The sequence below is a fragment of the Cucumis sativus genome, chromosome 5, assembly GCF_000004075.3.
Source record: "Cucumis sativus cultivar 9930 chromosome 5, Cucumber_9930_V3, whole genome shotgun sequence".
Taxonomy (NCBI): Eukaryota; Viridiplantae; Streptophyta; class Magnoliopsida; order Cucurbitales; family Cucurbitaceae; genus Cucumis; species Cucumis sativus.
Window position 1 is genome coordinate 19,953,925 of NC_026659.2, and position 15,568 is coordinate 19,969,492.

The 15,568-nt window shown below is 31.4% G+C and overlaps 1 protein-coding gene across 8 annotated transcripts; it reads right to left on the reverse strand.

Annotated features, from left to right (window-relative positions):
• Positions 1-5,380: 5,380 nt before the first annotated feature.
• On the reverse strand, positions 5,381-11,371 carry LOC101203154 (rRNA-processing protein UTP23 homolog). Of its 8 annotated transcripts, none has more exons than XM_031886337.1 (9): positions 10,993-11,366; positions 10,787-10,870; positions 9,244-9,341; positions 8,483-8,673; positions 8,328-8,408; positions 8,037-8,157; positions 7,069-7,359; positions 6,335-6,400; positions 5,381-5,873 (listed from the first exon to the last, which is right to left on the reverse strand). In XM_031886337.1, exons 4-9 carry the CDS (start codon positions 8,671-8,673, stop codon positions 5,781-5,783), a joined length of 843 nt encoding a protein of 280 aa, XP_031742197.1. In that variant the 5' UTR covers positions 9,244-9,341; positions 10,787-10,870; positions 10,993-11,366; the 3' UTR covers positions 5,381-5,780. The 8 variants fall into 8 exon arrangements, with proteins under 8 accessions (XP_031742197.1, XP_031742195.1, XP_011655274.1 ...); XM_031886335.1 differs by having other exon boundaries at positions 10,787-10,890; XM_011656972.2 differs by lacking the exon at positions 9,244-9,341 and having other exon boundaries at positions 10,787-10,890; positions 10,993-11,125; positions 11,202-11,363.
• Positions 11,372-15,568: the final 4,197 nt, after the last annotated feature.

Consider the following 15,568-nt stretch of genomic DNA (forward strand, 5'->3'; position numbering starts at 1 on the left):
CTAAATAATTAATCATGCAGAGTATGTCAAATGAATAGTTATTTTCAAATGCATAATTAACATATATGCCAAATTGATAATTATTAAAGCAAGATACCAAATGGATACACAATTAAATCAGGATACCAAATGGATACACAATTAAATCAGTATGCCAAATGGGTGTCAAATGAGTGTTAAATAATTAAGACATCAATCAAATAATTAACAAATCATTTAATTAATTAACTAAATGAAATAATTAACATAGCATATGGATGTCAAATAATTCAAATAATCAATCCAGTAGCCAAATGGATGCCAAATAATTAAACAGATGCAAAAAAACTAATTAATGAGCGCAACGCATCAATCAAATAGTCAAATTGGTGTTAAATTAATTAACTAGATGCAGAACTCAATCAAAATAGTCCAATGGCCAAATGGATGTCAAATAATTAACGACGATACAAAAAATTAACACAGACGAAATAATTAACATAGCATTGCCAGTATGCTAATTAATTAACCAAATGAAATAATTAATAGCAGCCAAATCAGATAATTAACTCACAACATTCAAATAAGTGCCAAATAATTAAACGGATGCAGAACTCAACCATGAGAATAGTCAAATGACCAAATAGATGTGCAGAAATAAGTGTAATCAGATGCAAAATAAACACTAATTAATTAGGGAAACAATCAAAGAGTCAAATGGGAGCCAAATGATTCAAATGATGCAAATAATTAAAAGATATGAAATGAGTGTCAAATGATTAACCCAACAATGAGTGATTTAAATGAATAATTAAGACAGCACCCAAATGGGTGCCAAATAATTAAGCCAATATCATCAACTTGAATAAAAAAAAAGAACTTACAAGATCTGCCTTGAATGCAAAATGTTATGGGTTGATCCTCTTCACCTCTTCCAAAAAAATTTCTTTTACGTGTCTCTCATCTCTATCAAATAATCCTCCTAGCAAAAGAAGTTCCCCGACAATTGAACCTTCTCATTCTCTTTTTATAGGGAAATGTCTCATTTTTTTTAGATAGAAGGGAGTAGGTTTAGATAGTGAAATGGAGTACAACAGAGAAATGGGGAAAAGGTGGAAGAGTGGGAGATTGGGAGAAAGTGGGAGGGTTGTAACCGAGGAAAACGGGGGATGGTTGAGAAAAATAGGGAGAAGGAAAAAAAATCTTTACTTTTAATTTTAATTTCAAATATGTTTTTATTTTTGTTTTTGTTTCAAAACATAAATTTAAAAATTAAGATTTAAATTTTAGAATTTAAATTTAAATTCACATTCAAATTCTTTTAAAAAAATAATAAATAAATAAATGAAAAAAAAAGGCAGAACAAAATACGGTATCTACAACTTCTATAATTTTAGGTTAAAAGAAATTGAGATTTTTTTTCCTAAAAATATTGATGAATACAAGTTATCACTAATAGATTATTAGTTCGATTAGTTAATATGAGCATAGTGACATTAGTCTATCATTGATAGACCTATATCCTAGTGCAACACTAATATCCTAGGTTATCATGAGAGTAGTTTGTCAATTATAGACTTGTATCCTAGTCCATCACTAATAGTAGTCTATCAATGATAGACTCTTATCCTAATCCATAAGTGATATTAGTCTATTAATGATCGATTCTTATCTTAGTCCATCACTAATAGTAGTCTATCAATGATAGACTCGTCTCCTAGATCATCACTGATATTAAATCCTATCCTAGACCATCACTAATATCCTAAGTTATCATTGATAGTAGTATATCAATAATAGATATGTATCCTAGTCCATCACTGATAGTAGTCTATCAATGATAGATTTGTATCCTAGTCCATCACTGATAGTAGTCTATCAATAATAGACTTGTATCCTAGGTCATCACTAATATTAGTCAATCAGTGATAGACTCTATATTTTATAATGCTATGAGTGTAACACTAGGATGATAAACTGTATATATATATTGCAACGATTTAGAATTATGATTAATCAATGTTATGTGTGTAATACTACCTCTATTCTCACACATTTTTAAATATAAAAATACTAGTAAAATCAATTGAATTGAACAAAATAAACCTAGAGTGATGAAATTAAATCAAATTGTAAAAATTGGATGAAGTAAAATTTTAGGGAAGAATCACCTAAAAAATATATCAAAGTGAGATGGAAGAAAATCGCGGAGAGAAGAAATGATCTTAAAATAGGAGAAAATCACAAAAAAGATGAAGAAGAAACGATGGTGAAGATGGAGAAGGAAGAAAAAACGGTGAAGATGGAGAATGAAGAAAATGGTGAAGATGAAAAATGAAGAAAATCGTGGAGAATGAGAGAAAATTGTGAAGAATGAGAGAAAATTGTGGAGAAAAAGAAAATCTTTAAAGAAAATCGGAATACGAAGAAAGTGGAAGATGGAAGACAATAAATAAAGTGTATTTGGGGGTATTTTCGTATTTTACCTTGAAATTTAATTAAAATTTGCCATACTTGCAATTCTTTTACAAATTTGCTATATCCTTAATTAATTTGTAGTAATTTGCTATACCCACACTCACCCCTATAAGATAATTATTGCTAGTGATATTTTATAAATATTGTATAATATATGATATATTATGTGTTTGCTACTTCATGATATATTATGTGTTTGCTGTTTAATGATATATTTTGTGTGTGATGCTTAATGCTTAATGCTTAATGATATTTAATATATACTGTAACATATATGAAACATTATGTGTCTACTACTTAATTATATAATATGTGTGCGATGCTTGATGCTTGATGCTTGATGCTTAATGCTTAATGATATATGATATATACTGTAAACTACATGACATTTTTATGTTGTACGTTCGTAATTTAAATAAGAAAGGGAAAATATGTTGATTATATACTTTATACTATAATTCACAATTTAAGAAACAAAATTAATAACATGAAAAAATTAGTTGAAGGAGATGATCAGAATATGTATTTGCTATACTTTTTATTGACCGAAAACTTAAACGAAAAATTAAACCAGAATTATATATGACAAATATTACATAAACGTGAAGGAGAAAGAAATATGCACTCACCATATATACTTGAAGGAGATGAGTGGAATAAGAAAAATAGAACAAAGTGATAGATTGAAAAGATAGGACGACTAAATTGATCGGTGAACGGCGCCAGAAAGGTGGAAGAAGAATGTGAAATTCGGATGCCGGATGAAATTCAATAAATATAATTTTATTCATTTTGAATTCATCCAATAAATATAATTTTATTCATTTTGAAGAAATTATTTGATATATTATTACCATATTTGACTCAATTTTATACTATATTAAAATTGGATCTCTCATAAATGATATCTTATTATGAAATGAAAATAAAAATCCGAATTATTTATTACTAGGTATTATAAAATAGATAATAAATATTATATTATATTATATTATATATATTTCTAAAAATAAATATTATTTATAATTGATGTGAATGATAAAATAGTCACTAAAAATCATGAAATATTAATTAAAAAAATGAATGAAATTTTGAGAGATATCATATCAAAAGTAGGCGATTTCTTTAAATAGTTCTAATATCAATTGTATCTCTTGAGCTTGAAAATAAATCCGCCTAAAATATATATCTCATTGATAGTCATCGCATCCTATCGGTAAATAACCAAATAACTTGAAAGACACGTACATTTAAAATAACCCTAAACCCTAAACCCTAAATATCAAAACCAAAGTTGGTAAAAACAGTTATTCAATCAATAATGCAAATAAAAGCACATAATCAAGATTATAACGAAGAGAGAATGTAATCGTGCTTTGTTTCTTTTAAATTGAGGTCTGTCTTTCAAATTATTTGGAATGTTCTTCTTTTTCTTTTTCAAAACCTGTATGTTTAAATTTTGATCTCCCAAATCTTCATCTTCATTAGTTTTCTCAACTTCCACTGCATACTTCATTTTTTCCTTCAATAATTCACGTTCGGCCTCAGACATGTACATTCTTTTTTCTTCTAAAGACTTAACAAACAGTCGTTGCATGAAATACTATGTACAAACAGTCGTTGCAGTGGCGGATTATGGAAGATTACATAAAAAAGTTACCAATTAGGTGGTAATATGGCTAGATGTACCAAGAAGCAGCGGCGGATTTAGTATGGGCCCAAGGGGGCTCGAGCCCCTCTCAACTTTATTGTTTTTATATAATATTAAACAAAACCAGTTAATACTTAATATTTGTAGACAGTTTAGTGGTAACTATGCTTTTCTGAATCCGCCACTGCCAAGAAGGCCCAAAAAAATCAATAAGTTAGAAAAATAAAATTTTAAACTAAATCTCGATATCGGCCTTTCCGAGATGGGCCAAGGAAAAAGTATTTGAACAATTTTTTAAAAAGTGGACCTATTTTTTGCGCGGAAAACTCATATACGTTATTTCTTACATCTTCCCAATTATTCACTTCACATCTTTTTACTTCTCTCTCTATAAAGTTTGCTACATTCTTTGTGAGGCTAAATTATAGAAAATGTCCCTCAATTTGTGGCTTGTATTAACAATATACTTAATCCTTCCAAAGTTTTCAAAGTTTAAAAAATGTTCTTAAACTCTCGAAAAGTGTTAAAGGTATTGTTATCATTCATTTTAGTTGAAAATCCTAAAAGTTTTGTATTTAAAACATCATACCATTTAAAAGTTTCATAAATACCCATAAACTAAAAAAAATATTGAAAAAATACTCTCATCAATCCAATTCTCATCGAAATTCTTAGCACTCAAAATAAAAACTATGGTTAAAAATTAAAATTTTAAGTTAAAACTATAGTTTTAAATTTATTTAACCATTGAACATAAACCCTTATCATAAATACCATTATTGTTACATTTTTTTTTTGTTTTTATTGTTACCTTTATCATAATTTTCTATCCAAAAGGAACTGTAAATGTAATTTTAAACCATTTTATAAAGTTTTAAGAATATTATTGAAAGTTTTGGGGTGGAGTATTTTTAACTCAAACTATTATGAGTTCCTTTTTTTGTTTTATTTTTTGTAATTTAACCTTTTTGTCACTCTAATCTTTTACATTTTTAAATAAAATATGGTACAACTTTTCCAATGTATTTTCTCAACTTTCTTCATTTCTAACCAAATAATCATTTTTCTAATACTTTTTTCAAGAATGAATGCAATATTCATTATATACTACCTTTTTCTACACAAGCAATTCCATCATCAAATAACTAAATAACTTAAAACACACTTACATTCAGAACGATTGTATATCATCCACAAAAGAGTAAAATTGGCATTTATCATAAATATAAAGGTAAAATTGCTATACAAAACTTCTCCCAAATAGATTACCAATAAAATATAATTATATCTTGTATTCTATTTGAAGATGAAAGCTCTTCAATAACAGTTATCTCAATTGTAGAAAGAAAGTGTTCCTTTAACAGTAAATACCTTTGAAAACACACAATAAATTGGACAATCGCCTCACCATTTAACTTAATAAATTGCACAAATGGAAGAAACATATAAACTAACCGGCGAAATTATCTCCTTTGCTTCTGCATAATTGATTAAACACGTTGACTAAGTATTTTTTGAGTTCGAAGAAATAGATCTTCAAAACTTTGATCACTTGAGATCAAGGGTAGCTCAAGTACTTTCAAATCCTCAGCTAAGAAGTTAAGACCAAATCATTCTACCATTTGCCTCACAACAACAAAATTTCCCAAGGCACAACAAAAAAAGAGCCTAACTATGACATGACCGTCTCTGTAGGTGCTTTAGCCTTTCGCGATCGCTTTCGTTTCCGTGTACGCTTTTGAGCCACACTATCATCATCCTTCTTCTGATGCACAAAAAAGAAAGTAATTCAATCCCAACCACAAACACATGTATATGTTCATATAAATATAGGATGATAATTGTAATGTGTTTAGAGTAGCAAGATGTAACTAAAGAAAAAAATAACAAAAAAATTTGCATTCCCGGGAGTATATCATCGGGGAAAATGAATCTTTACGAACTTTCTAAGAAGTCACTCTCAAAGAAAAATTACTAGACTATTAGCCTTGTTTAATAATAACCATTTTATTTTATGTTTTATGGTTTTTAATAATAAGCTTACAAACACTTCTTCTATAGCTTTCTTGTGTTATTACTCACTTCTTAAACATGTTTTCTTAAGACTTCCTTATATTCGGCCAAGAATTCTCATTTCAACATTTCATACTAAAATGTCACTTTGATCATCTTATTTTTTAGAATATACTACTAGACATTCAGAAGCACTGTAAATGAAAATATTACCTTCTCTGAAACTGGATGTGGACTTGGTTTAACCTTTTTCTTCAAACATGAAAGAGGGTTTGGACCCTACAAAATGAAAGTGCATTCATAAATCAAGAAAACTAGTTTGCGTGATATTCATGTAACAATTGAAACCAAGAACAGACTAGCACCATAAACAATAAATAGCATTGTCTCATTGTACATTTTATTAGGGCACACTAGAGTGATTTCATAAATCGTTAAAATTACCTTTGTCATATTACAAGTCACTCTTGATCATACATTTAATCACTCAATGTTTGATTTTACACTTTCAAACCTAATTTTCATGCAATCAAAATTTTGTGGATTACTAACAGAATGTTTCGAAGTAATTTTGAACATAAAGAAAGTACTTCGAAGTAATTTTAAACATAAAGAAAGTAAACGAAAAGCAAAGACAAACAAAGAAACAATCTCAACCAAATGGTAGTCCAAGAACTACCTACAAAAAAAGACACCACACCAACAAAGAAAAGCTTTCTTTGGGTGCAAAGCCTTTTGTTATCAAACTAGAGTCCTAGGCACACTAGCCTAAACAACACCTAATCATTATTATTACTATTTTCCATGGTTTTCAAAATGGAAAGCAAAAGATGTGACCAAAATATCAAGACCAAAGTTAGTAAAAAAAAGTTAGTCAATCAATAATGCAAATAAAAGCACAAAATCAAGATTATAATAAAGAGAGAATGTAATTGTGGAGTTAATACCTTTGCTTTGTTTCTTTTAAATTGAGGTCGGTCTTTCAAATTACTTGGAATGTTCTTCTTTTTCTTTTTCAAAACCAGTGTGTCTAAATTTTGATCTTCCAAATCTTCATCTTCATTAGTTTTCTCAGCTTCCACTACATACTTCGTTTTTTTCTTCAATAAATCACGTTCCACCTCAGACACGTGCATTCTTTTTTCTTCTAAAGACTTGACAAACTGCCGTTGCACATCAGAGGGTTGCTCCATGAAAAGTGCATTTCTCAGACCAAATATGAGTGGGACTCCAGGTATCTGGTAACATATAAACATATAAATAAAAGAAATTACAGGTAGACATGGCAGCAAGTTGAAGATTTCAACACTTCATAAATTCATATAACAAAAAAAAACGATGGCCAACAATAACACAAATTACCAATTTGGATTTACATAATTTGAACTTGAGAGAATTTAAAATAAACTGCATATGTTAGAAAAGCAAAACCAACCTGGCATATAATAAGAAAACATATATTTTTTAGGTAAGAAAACGGAGCTTTCATTTAATAAAAAGGTCCCAAAACAGAAACAACAAGGAAGTCCAAACCAATATCACAATTACAAAAAGGCCTAGCAATCAGTGCCTAAAAGGAGACATTTAACTGCACCAACTTCTAAACCTCATCACACGGCATCACCGCACTAAAGATTCTATTCCTCCTCTTGAGCCAAACACCCCAGAAAATGAACAAGAAAAACAAAACTGCAGACCACAGAACTTTTCCATTCTAGATTATGAACTGTTTATCAACAGAAAGGTTGCATATAATAATAAGAAGAAGAAAACATAAATTAGAAACATTTCATAACCTAGGTCAGAATTGATCATAAGATGCAAAGTGAAACAATCGAATTTGAAACAAACAAAAAGTGTTCAAGTGTAATGGAAAACTAATATTTGCGTGTATCAATCCATGAAATACACAAACCTGTTGAAGTTGCTTCCTAAGATTAGTATCTTGAGTGGCAACAAAAAAATGCTCAGGATTTGATTCACCGATCACATCAAGTATGCATGCCTCAGCACTCTTTCTTTTTTCATGGTCGCATCTAAAACCATAGTGTAACTTCAAATCAGAAAAAAGGTTGAATAAGCAAATAATTCAACTTCCTCATATCAATAAATGCTAATACCATAAGAATGTGACAAACTTAAGATACTAGTCACCATGAAGCGAAATTATTCAAATTCAAGGATGAAAAAAAAGCCTGTGGTAGACCTTGCAGTGAACAGCTGACTAGCTGCCTCAAAAGCTCCCGAGTAGGATTGGCCAAGAGCCTTCAACTCTAAGAGTACACATCTGCAAATCAAAACTATGAGATAATAAAAATAACAAGTCAAATGTTTATGATTCAGTCAATAAAAAGAACAAACCTGGTGGTGAAAAGCTTTACTCTATCACCAACGGTTTTAGCAACAGCTTCATCAGCCGGCATTATCTGATTGGAGAGAAGATGGTTCACAAAAGTTCCATCGCAAAAGATTTTAAAAGGTGGCCTGAATCCACAGCATGTAGTGTAGAATCTCACAGCTCTCCGTTGCCGCTTTTGTTTTTTGATTCTCATCTACAAAAAAAAAACAACAAATAAAAGATTAACATGATATGCAAATTTGAAATAACTTTATCAGCACAAAAAAAAAACCAAGAAATTTGAAATAAATTTGAATTTGAATTTAAATCTAGTTTTTTTCTAAAGGAAAAAAACAAATTAGGGCACATTTGGATTGACTTTCCAAGTATTTATAAACTTTTTTTTGTAGTTATAAACACTTAGAAAGTCGATCCAAACACTCGCTTAATCTGATGTATCCTTGTGTTGTTCAAACCAACTGTGTGTGGCTTCGACTTTTTAGTCTTTGGTTGTTTTAAAAGATTGGTTATAGCCTTTCCATGTTCCTTTAGTTAATAAGCAGATTTTTGAGATATTATTCATTAGAACTTCTTTCCAAACACATCCCCATAACCAACTGTAACTAGTTTTTTAAGATAGCCTTTAAAATAAAAATAATCCCAACTCATAAATCCATATTGAGAATATTCATCTCCATAGAGTTGATCAACTTATTGCCCATGCAAGAGAGAGCATACTATCCATAGCACCCTAAGCCCAAGATTCAGAATCTAGATTTGGTACCTAATGGACCCACATTCCCCCGCATTGCCTGCAACCTGGCTATGCTACCATAACAACTCTTGATAGTTGAAAAAGTTGCATTTATCCTTCTTTCTTCCCTAATGAACAAAATGTGAGCACTTAAGACAAAAGATCAGGACGTAAGAAAACCATGTCAAACAGTTCATGTATCGACTTGATATTCAACTCTGTTAGAACTGATTTATAATCAGCCTTATTAATGCAAGTGCTTTATTCTCAAGTTCATCTCTTGTGCTAGAGATCATATTGAAAAGTTAACTTATTTGACCTTAACACCCATAGAACTGAATCTTCACTTTGAACTAGATTACATCCACCTTTAAATCAAATTGATGGCTTCACTAGTTTCATGTTCTAATTTGTGCGCCAAAATGAAAGTCTCTTAAACCTTGTTGATACCTTCAATAACTGACTTTTTAATAACAAACCCTAACCTTCCATTTCAATAGCTTCTAAAAGACTGTTGTTACTTACTTACAACTCCACCTAAAAGATTTTTTTTCCTTCAACTACTCTATAATTTGAAGCTTACCAAACACACCTCCAACACTTGATTGTTACTGCTTAATCTTTATTTTAAGAAGAAGATTCTCAGGCTAAGGTTGGGTTCCATGACCAATAGCCTAAGCAAGTTAGTTATTGAACCAACACATGTGAAGATCCAAAGTTCCAAGAAGTAACCAGATTACTTATACCGACTTCAAACAGATCCAAATCCCATGTTAGAAAGTCAAACTAAACTTATGTACTGGTAGTCTCAAAACATTAATTTCCTTCATCTTCTCAAAATAATAAAATCTTTTCTAGATACTTTTTCTTTTCCTCATAGATATTTGGTAAGACAGAAAAACTCAAGAAGCTTTCTTTTTCACTTTATGTCTAAGGCCCCTTTTTCAAACTACTTAGCTTCCCTCCTTCATCACAGTAACTAAACTAGGTAGTTTTAAAAGAGCTTCTTCACGTTAAGTACACATTAACTTCAAAGAAACTCCAGTGCTGGGTCAGGCTGTGCATTCATACTAATGAACATGTATACTATAATTGATCTTCGATGGTCATCTAAGTGAATAATCTATCCCATTCTATCACACATAACTGGTGGCTGGAAGGCACAGAATGATACATTGTGGTGAACGTGAACCCACCCATCGGCTCACAGTCATAATGTGGTAGTGAACCCAACGATTTACAGTCATACATGATAGCATTAACTGATAGGAGGGTAGATCATCACGAACTTAACTAACATGCAACATATTTTCAACGGGAACCATGTCATAAATCAAAGTTCACACCTACATATTACTCATTCCCTTCATACATCGTAGCAACCATCATGATTTCATACTACATACATTTTACTGTAATACATAGAGTTCAACATGCTCATAACAATCTTCTCATCCACACTAACATAGCCAATTATCTCAAACATCACATGGCATGCTTCTACAACCTATACGGCGTAACAATTTATCTAAACTAGGATGCTAAAAAATATTCCGGTAGTAAACTTACTTACCTCGAGACTGAGCCCAAAAAGCAAGCAAATTTATTCCCAAGTCAATTACCCCCAACGTTTGCCAAATCCGAAATTTCACCGAAGCTGCGAATGCAGAAACCAACCTAAATATAAACCACATTTAAGGGTTTAACACAAAATTACAACAATATAACCAAGTCCAAAAGAGTTCTAAAACTTTAGAATCTCAACAAAATGTAGAAAACCTGATCTTTAATCTGTTGGACAGAAGCTTCTATCCCTCAAGACTTTAAAGCCAGCCCCAATAATCAAGATTAAGGCAGACGATCGACGGTGTGGCTGACGACCACGGGCAGCGGCGCGACTGGACGTGGATGGCTGCGAGGGAGAAACTAGATACAGAGAGGGAGAGAGAAATCTAGGGAATAAAGAGAGAAAGAGACGGTGCTGTCACCAGGGTGCGGAGGCGCGGGCTGCAAATGTTCGGTAGCAGACGGAGACGGAGGCCCGATGGGTGGCGGACGGTGATCGGTGCTGGACAACGAGGGGGATGGGTTCCAAGAAGGAAACCTAAATTTAAATTTTCTTTCCTTTTTATCTAAATCTGGATTTAATTTATCTTTTTTTTTTTTTTTTTTGCGATTAAATTATAAAAAATCTCATGAACTTTATAGTTTGGTAAAAAATGTTCATAAAATTTAGTCCATACCCACTTGTCATCTTCTTAATCATCCAACATCCTTCCCATCTATTTTAAATAGATCATCTTTCACTTGTAACTAATTCACCACATGCTTCTCATTTTTGCTAGGTTTAAGTGGATTTGTAAAGACATGCGAGAGATTATATTTTCTCGATTTTTGCATTTTCTTTGTGCCTCCTCTTTATACCACATTATCAGCATGAGGTCCGGTCGCCTTCTATGTCGAAGATAGGTTTTAACGCGATACGTCAGTTTTCCTCTATTTGTTACAATTAATAAAATAAATATTATTTTGCATATTTAATATACATTAAATTTCTAATATAGTTATAATATTTTATGATAGTGTTTTCATGATAAATCTTACAAAGCTAGTATTTTGAACTCATTTCATGTTTTTTTGTTCGCGAAAAAAATAACAAGTTGTTAATAAAAAATCACGAATTTCGACCAACTTGAACAACACAATTTTCTGAAACGAATGCTGTGAATTTTAATCGTGGATGAGGTCATGGTCATGGTCATGGTCGAGGTAGAAACCATGGAAGAGGAAGAAATAATTATTATTTCCATGGTGCTCGTTCTTATAATCTAAATGTCAAAAGAATCACACGGAACGATGATCATAATGGAAAAGTTCCACAAAATAAGAATTCAAAGAGTGATGAAGAAATAAGCTACTGATGTTGTATGACTGGACATTGGTCATGTGTTTATTGTACATCGAAACACTTAGTTGATATATATCAAACTTCCTTAGAGAAGAAAAAAATGGAAAAATGTATAAGTCAATTGTAACTATCAAGATAATGATATATTCAATCCATCCAACACGACTAATTTGAATATGGCAGATTTCTTTGAAACTTCTGAAGAGAAAATCGATACAATTTGTGGAACAACAAGTATTTATTTTAACTTTAAAATATCTAGAATAATCTTTCTTTTTTTTTTCTTTTTTTTTTTTGTTATATTTCTTCATATTTTGCTTTTATTAATCTTAAACCTTATACATTCCATGTATATTTTACTTATTGTAATTGTTTACTTTTAAAGAGGAAATACGAGTCATTTTCATATGTTGGGTGATTCAGAAATGAACAAAGAATATCTACGTTTGGCTAACAGTGCAACTACACATATAATACTTGCAAATACAAAATACTTTTTCAAAAACTGATAATATTGGAAGCAAAAGCCGATACAATATCAGGTTCTGCAAACCTAATTAAAAGGTTTGAAAAGGCAAATATTATTTGCCTAAAGTAACAAAATTCACAATTGATAATGCATTATTCTCTAGTCAATCAAAGATAAACTTAATTAAGTTTTAAAGGGTTATTATATTGAGACTAGTAGAAAGAAAGGAATATAATATCTTTATGTTTTTTCTACGGTCTCAAATGAAAAATATATATTATAAAAGTTGTTTTGCTTTATCTTTTGGATTATATTATATTTATATACGAGTAATTGAAATATATGCAGCAATCAACTTGAAGTTCATGAATCCAGACATATTTGCAATTCATAATCGATTGGGTTTAGGATCTATAAAAATGAGAAAAATTATTGAAAACTCACATGGACATCCATTCAATCTAATGAATTATCGTGTGATGCTTGCTCTCAAGACAAATTAATAATTAGACCATCACCAGCTAAAGTGGGAACCAAATCATCTATATTTTCAGAAAGAATTCATGATGATATTTGTAGACTCATTAACCCAACCAAGTCAATTGTTTAAGTATTTTATGGTCTTAATAGACGCATTCCAGTAGATGGTCGCATGTGTGCTTATTATTAGGTCGAAATCTTGCATTTGCAAAAGTACTTGCTCAAATAATTAAGTTAAGAGCACAATTTACTGATTACACAATTAACACTACAAGAAATCAGGAGTTTCCCGACGCAGGAAAACTCGTCGGGAAACATGATGTCAGTAGAAGCCAATGTTTTCCGACTCAACTTGGTGCACGTTGGGGGAAGGTATTTCTCCCGACGCAGACACATTAGCGTCGAAACTGGCTGTAATAGGTTTAGGGTTCCTCCGACGCGGTGCGAGGTATGTCAGGAAATGGGTCACTATTTTCGACGTGGAAAGTGTAGCATTAGAAGAGGGTGAACAATTAATTGTATCGTTTGGCCTTCCTCTGACATGGTGTCATATGCGTCGAGAAATGTGCACCTATTCCTAACGTCTATTGTGCTACGTTAGAGGAAGGGCAGATCATTAATTGTACGTTACACATTCCTCCGACGTGGTGTCAGCAATGTTGGAAATAGGTTTAGAGATTTCTGACGTGTCACTAATCACGTCAAGAATAGATTTAGGGATTTCCGACGTGTCACTAATTGCGTCGGGAATAGGGTGCTATTTATGATGTTTTCGTTGTGCGTTGAGAGTTCTCCGTCTTTTTAACTCCATTCTTTACAGAATGGAAACAGAAAAGGGAAAGAAAACTGAAAGAGGGAGACCGAGAGGGAGATCAAGAAGAAGAGGCATTCATCGCCGTTGTCGTCTCCGTTACGGTCGTCGCCACCATTGTCGTCGTCGTTGATAAGGGGTTTAGTTTAGTTATTGTTTTGTTTTAGTTAATTAGTTTTAATATTTAGATTTCAAATTAGTTTTAGGTTTTAGATTTTAGGTTTCAAATTATTTTAGTATTTAGATTTTGAATTAGTGATAGGTTTTAGTATTGAAATTGAATTTGAAGTGTTGTTAGGATTTTGAATTAGTTGTAGGTTTTAGGCATTTGAATTTGAAGTGTTGAAATTGAAATTGAAGTGTTGAATGTTGAGATTGAAGTGTTGAAGTTTAGATTGAAGTGTTGAAATTGAGATTGAAGATGAGTTTGAATTTCAATTTGAATTTAGGAATTAATGGAAGGTATTTTTTTAAAAAGAAAAATGTAGGAACTCCCGACACACTAACATGTGCGTCGTGAGTTCCGCGACATCTTCCGATGCTATATTGACAGCATCCTTTGACGTTCATACAACGTCAAAAGATGTTTAGGAATTTCTGACGCATAACTTGTTGTGTGTCAGAAATTTCTCTCCCGACACATTTGCCCCGACGCATATTTATGCTTTGGAAAAAGCTTTTCTGACGGCTTTTTCGATGCATTTCATATATCACCCGACGATTTTATGCGTCGGGAGAGCCCCCTTTCTTGTAGTGTAAAAACATTTGACTTAATAATACTTGTGAATTTACATCACAAACATTTGATAATTATTGTATGTCTATTGGGATAAGTGTTGAACATTTTCTAGCTCACGTTCATACACAAAATGATTTAGCAAAATCCTTTATAAAACTGCACTTAATTGCTAGACCATTATTTATGAGAGCTAAACTTCCTACGTCTGTATGAGGACATGCTATTTTGCATACTACGTCACTTTTGCGTATTAGGCCAACAACTTATCACAAAGTACTCGTCATTACAATTAGCATATGGCCATGAGACAAATATTTCTCATTTAAGAATTTATGGATGTACAGTATATGTTCTAATTGCTCCACCACAACATACTAAGATGGGTCCTAGGAGGTTGGGAATATATGTTAGATTTGATTCCTCATCAATTATTTAATATCTTGAACCCTTGATGGGTGATATATTTACTGCACAATTTGTTGGTTGTCATTTTAATGAGACAGATTTTTCAACATTAGGGGGAGGAATTCAAAAGTTAAAAAAATAAATTACATGGAATGTATCATTATTGTCTCGATCCTCATAGACATAAATGTGAACTTGAAGTCCATAAAATAATTCATTTGAAAAATATACCAAATTGGTTACTGGATGTATTTGTAGATGCAAAGAAAGAAATTAAATCACATATATCAGCTGCAAGTGTCCCATAAAAAATTGATATCTCAACACAACAAGTTGTCATTAATAATTTGGAACATGCTAGAAGCGTGGTAGACTAGTAGGTTCTAAAGATAAAAATTCTCGAAAAATAAGTTGAGCCAATAACTTGATTAAGGATATGAATGTTCCAGAAGAAATCCAAAATTTGACTTCTGAAAAAAATATCAAAAAAGATAAAAACAACTAAGGATAATAATGAGATTTCGATAAATTGTGTCATGACAG

What these genes read in the sequence shown, in the direction of transcription:
- LOC101203154 (XM_031886337.1), bottom strand. Translation starts at nt 8,673, where the DNA reads ATGAGAATCAAAAAACAAAAGCGGCAACGGAGAGCTGTGAGATTCTAC. An exon ending in TTAAAAGAAACAAAGCAAAG is followed by an intron (nt 6,401 to 7,068) that starts GTATTAACTCCA and finishes TTCATTTTGTAG; the next exon opens with GGTCCAAACCCTCTTTCATG. An exon ending in CACATCCAGTTTCAGAGAAG is followed by an intron (nt 5,874 to 6,334) that starts GTAATATTTTCA and finishes TTTGTGCATCAG; the next exon opens with AAGAAGGATGATGATAGTGT.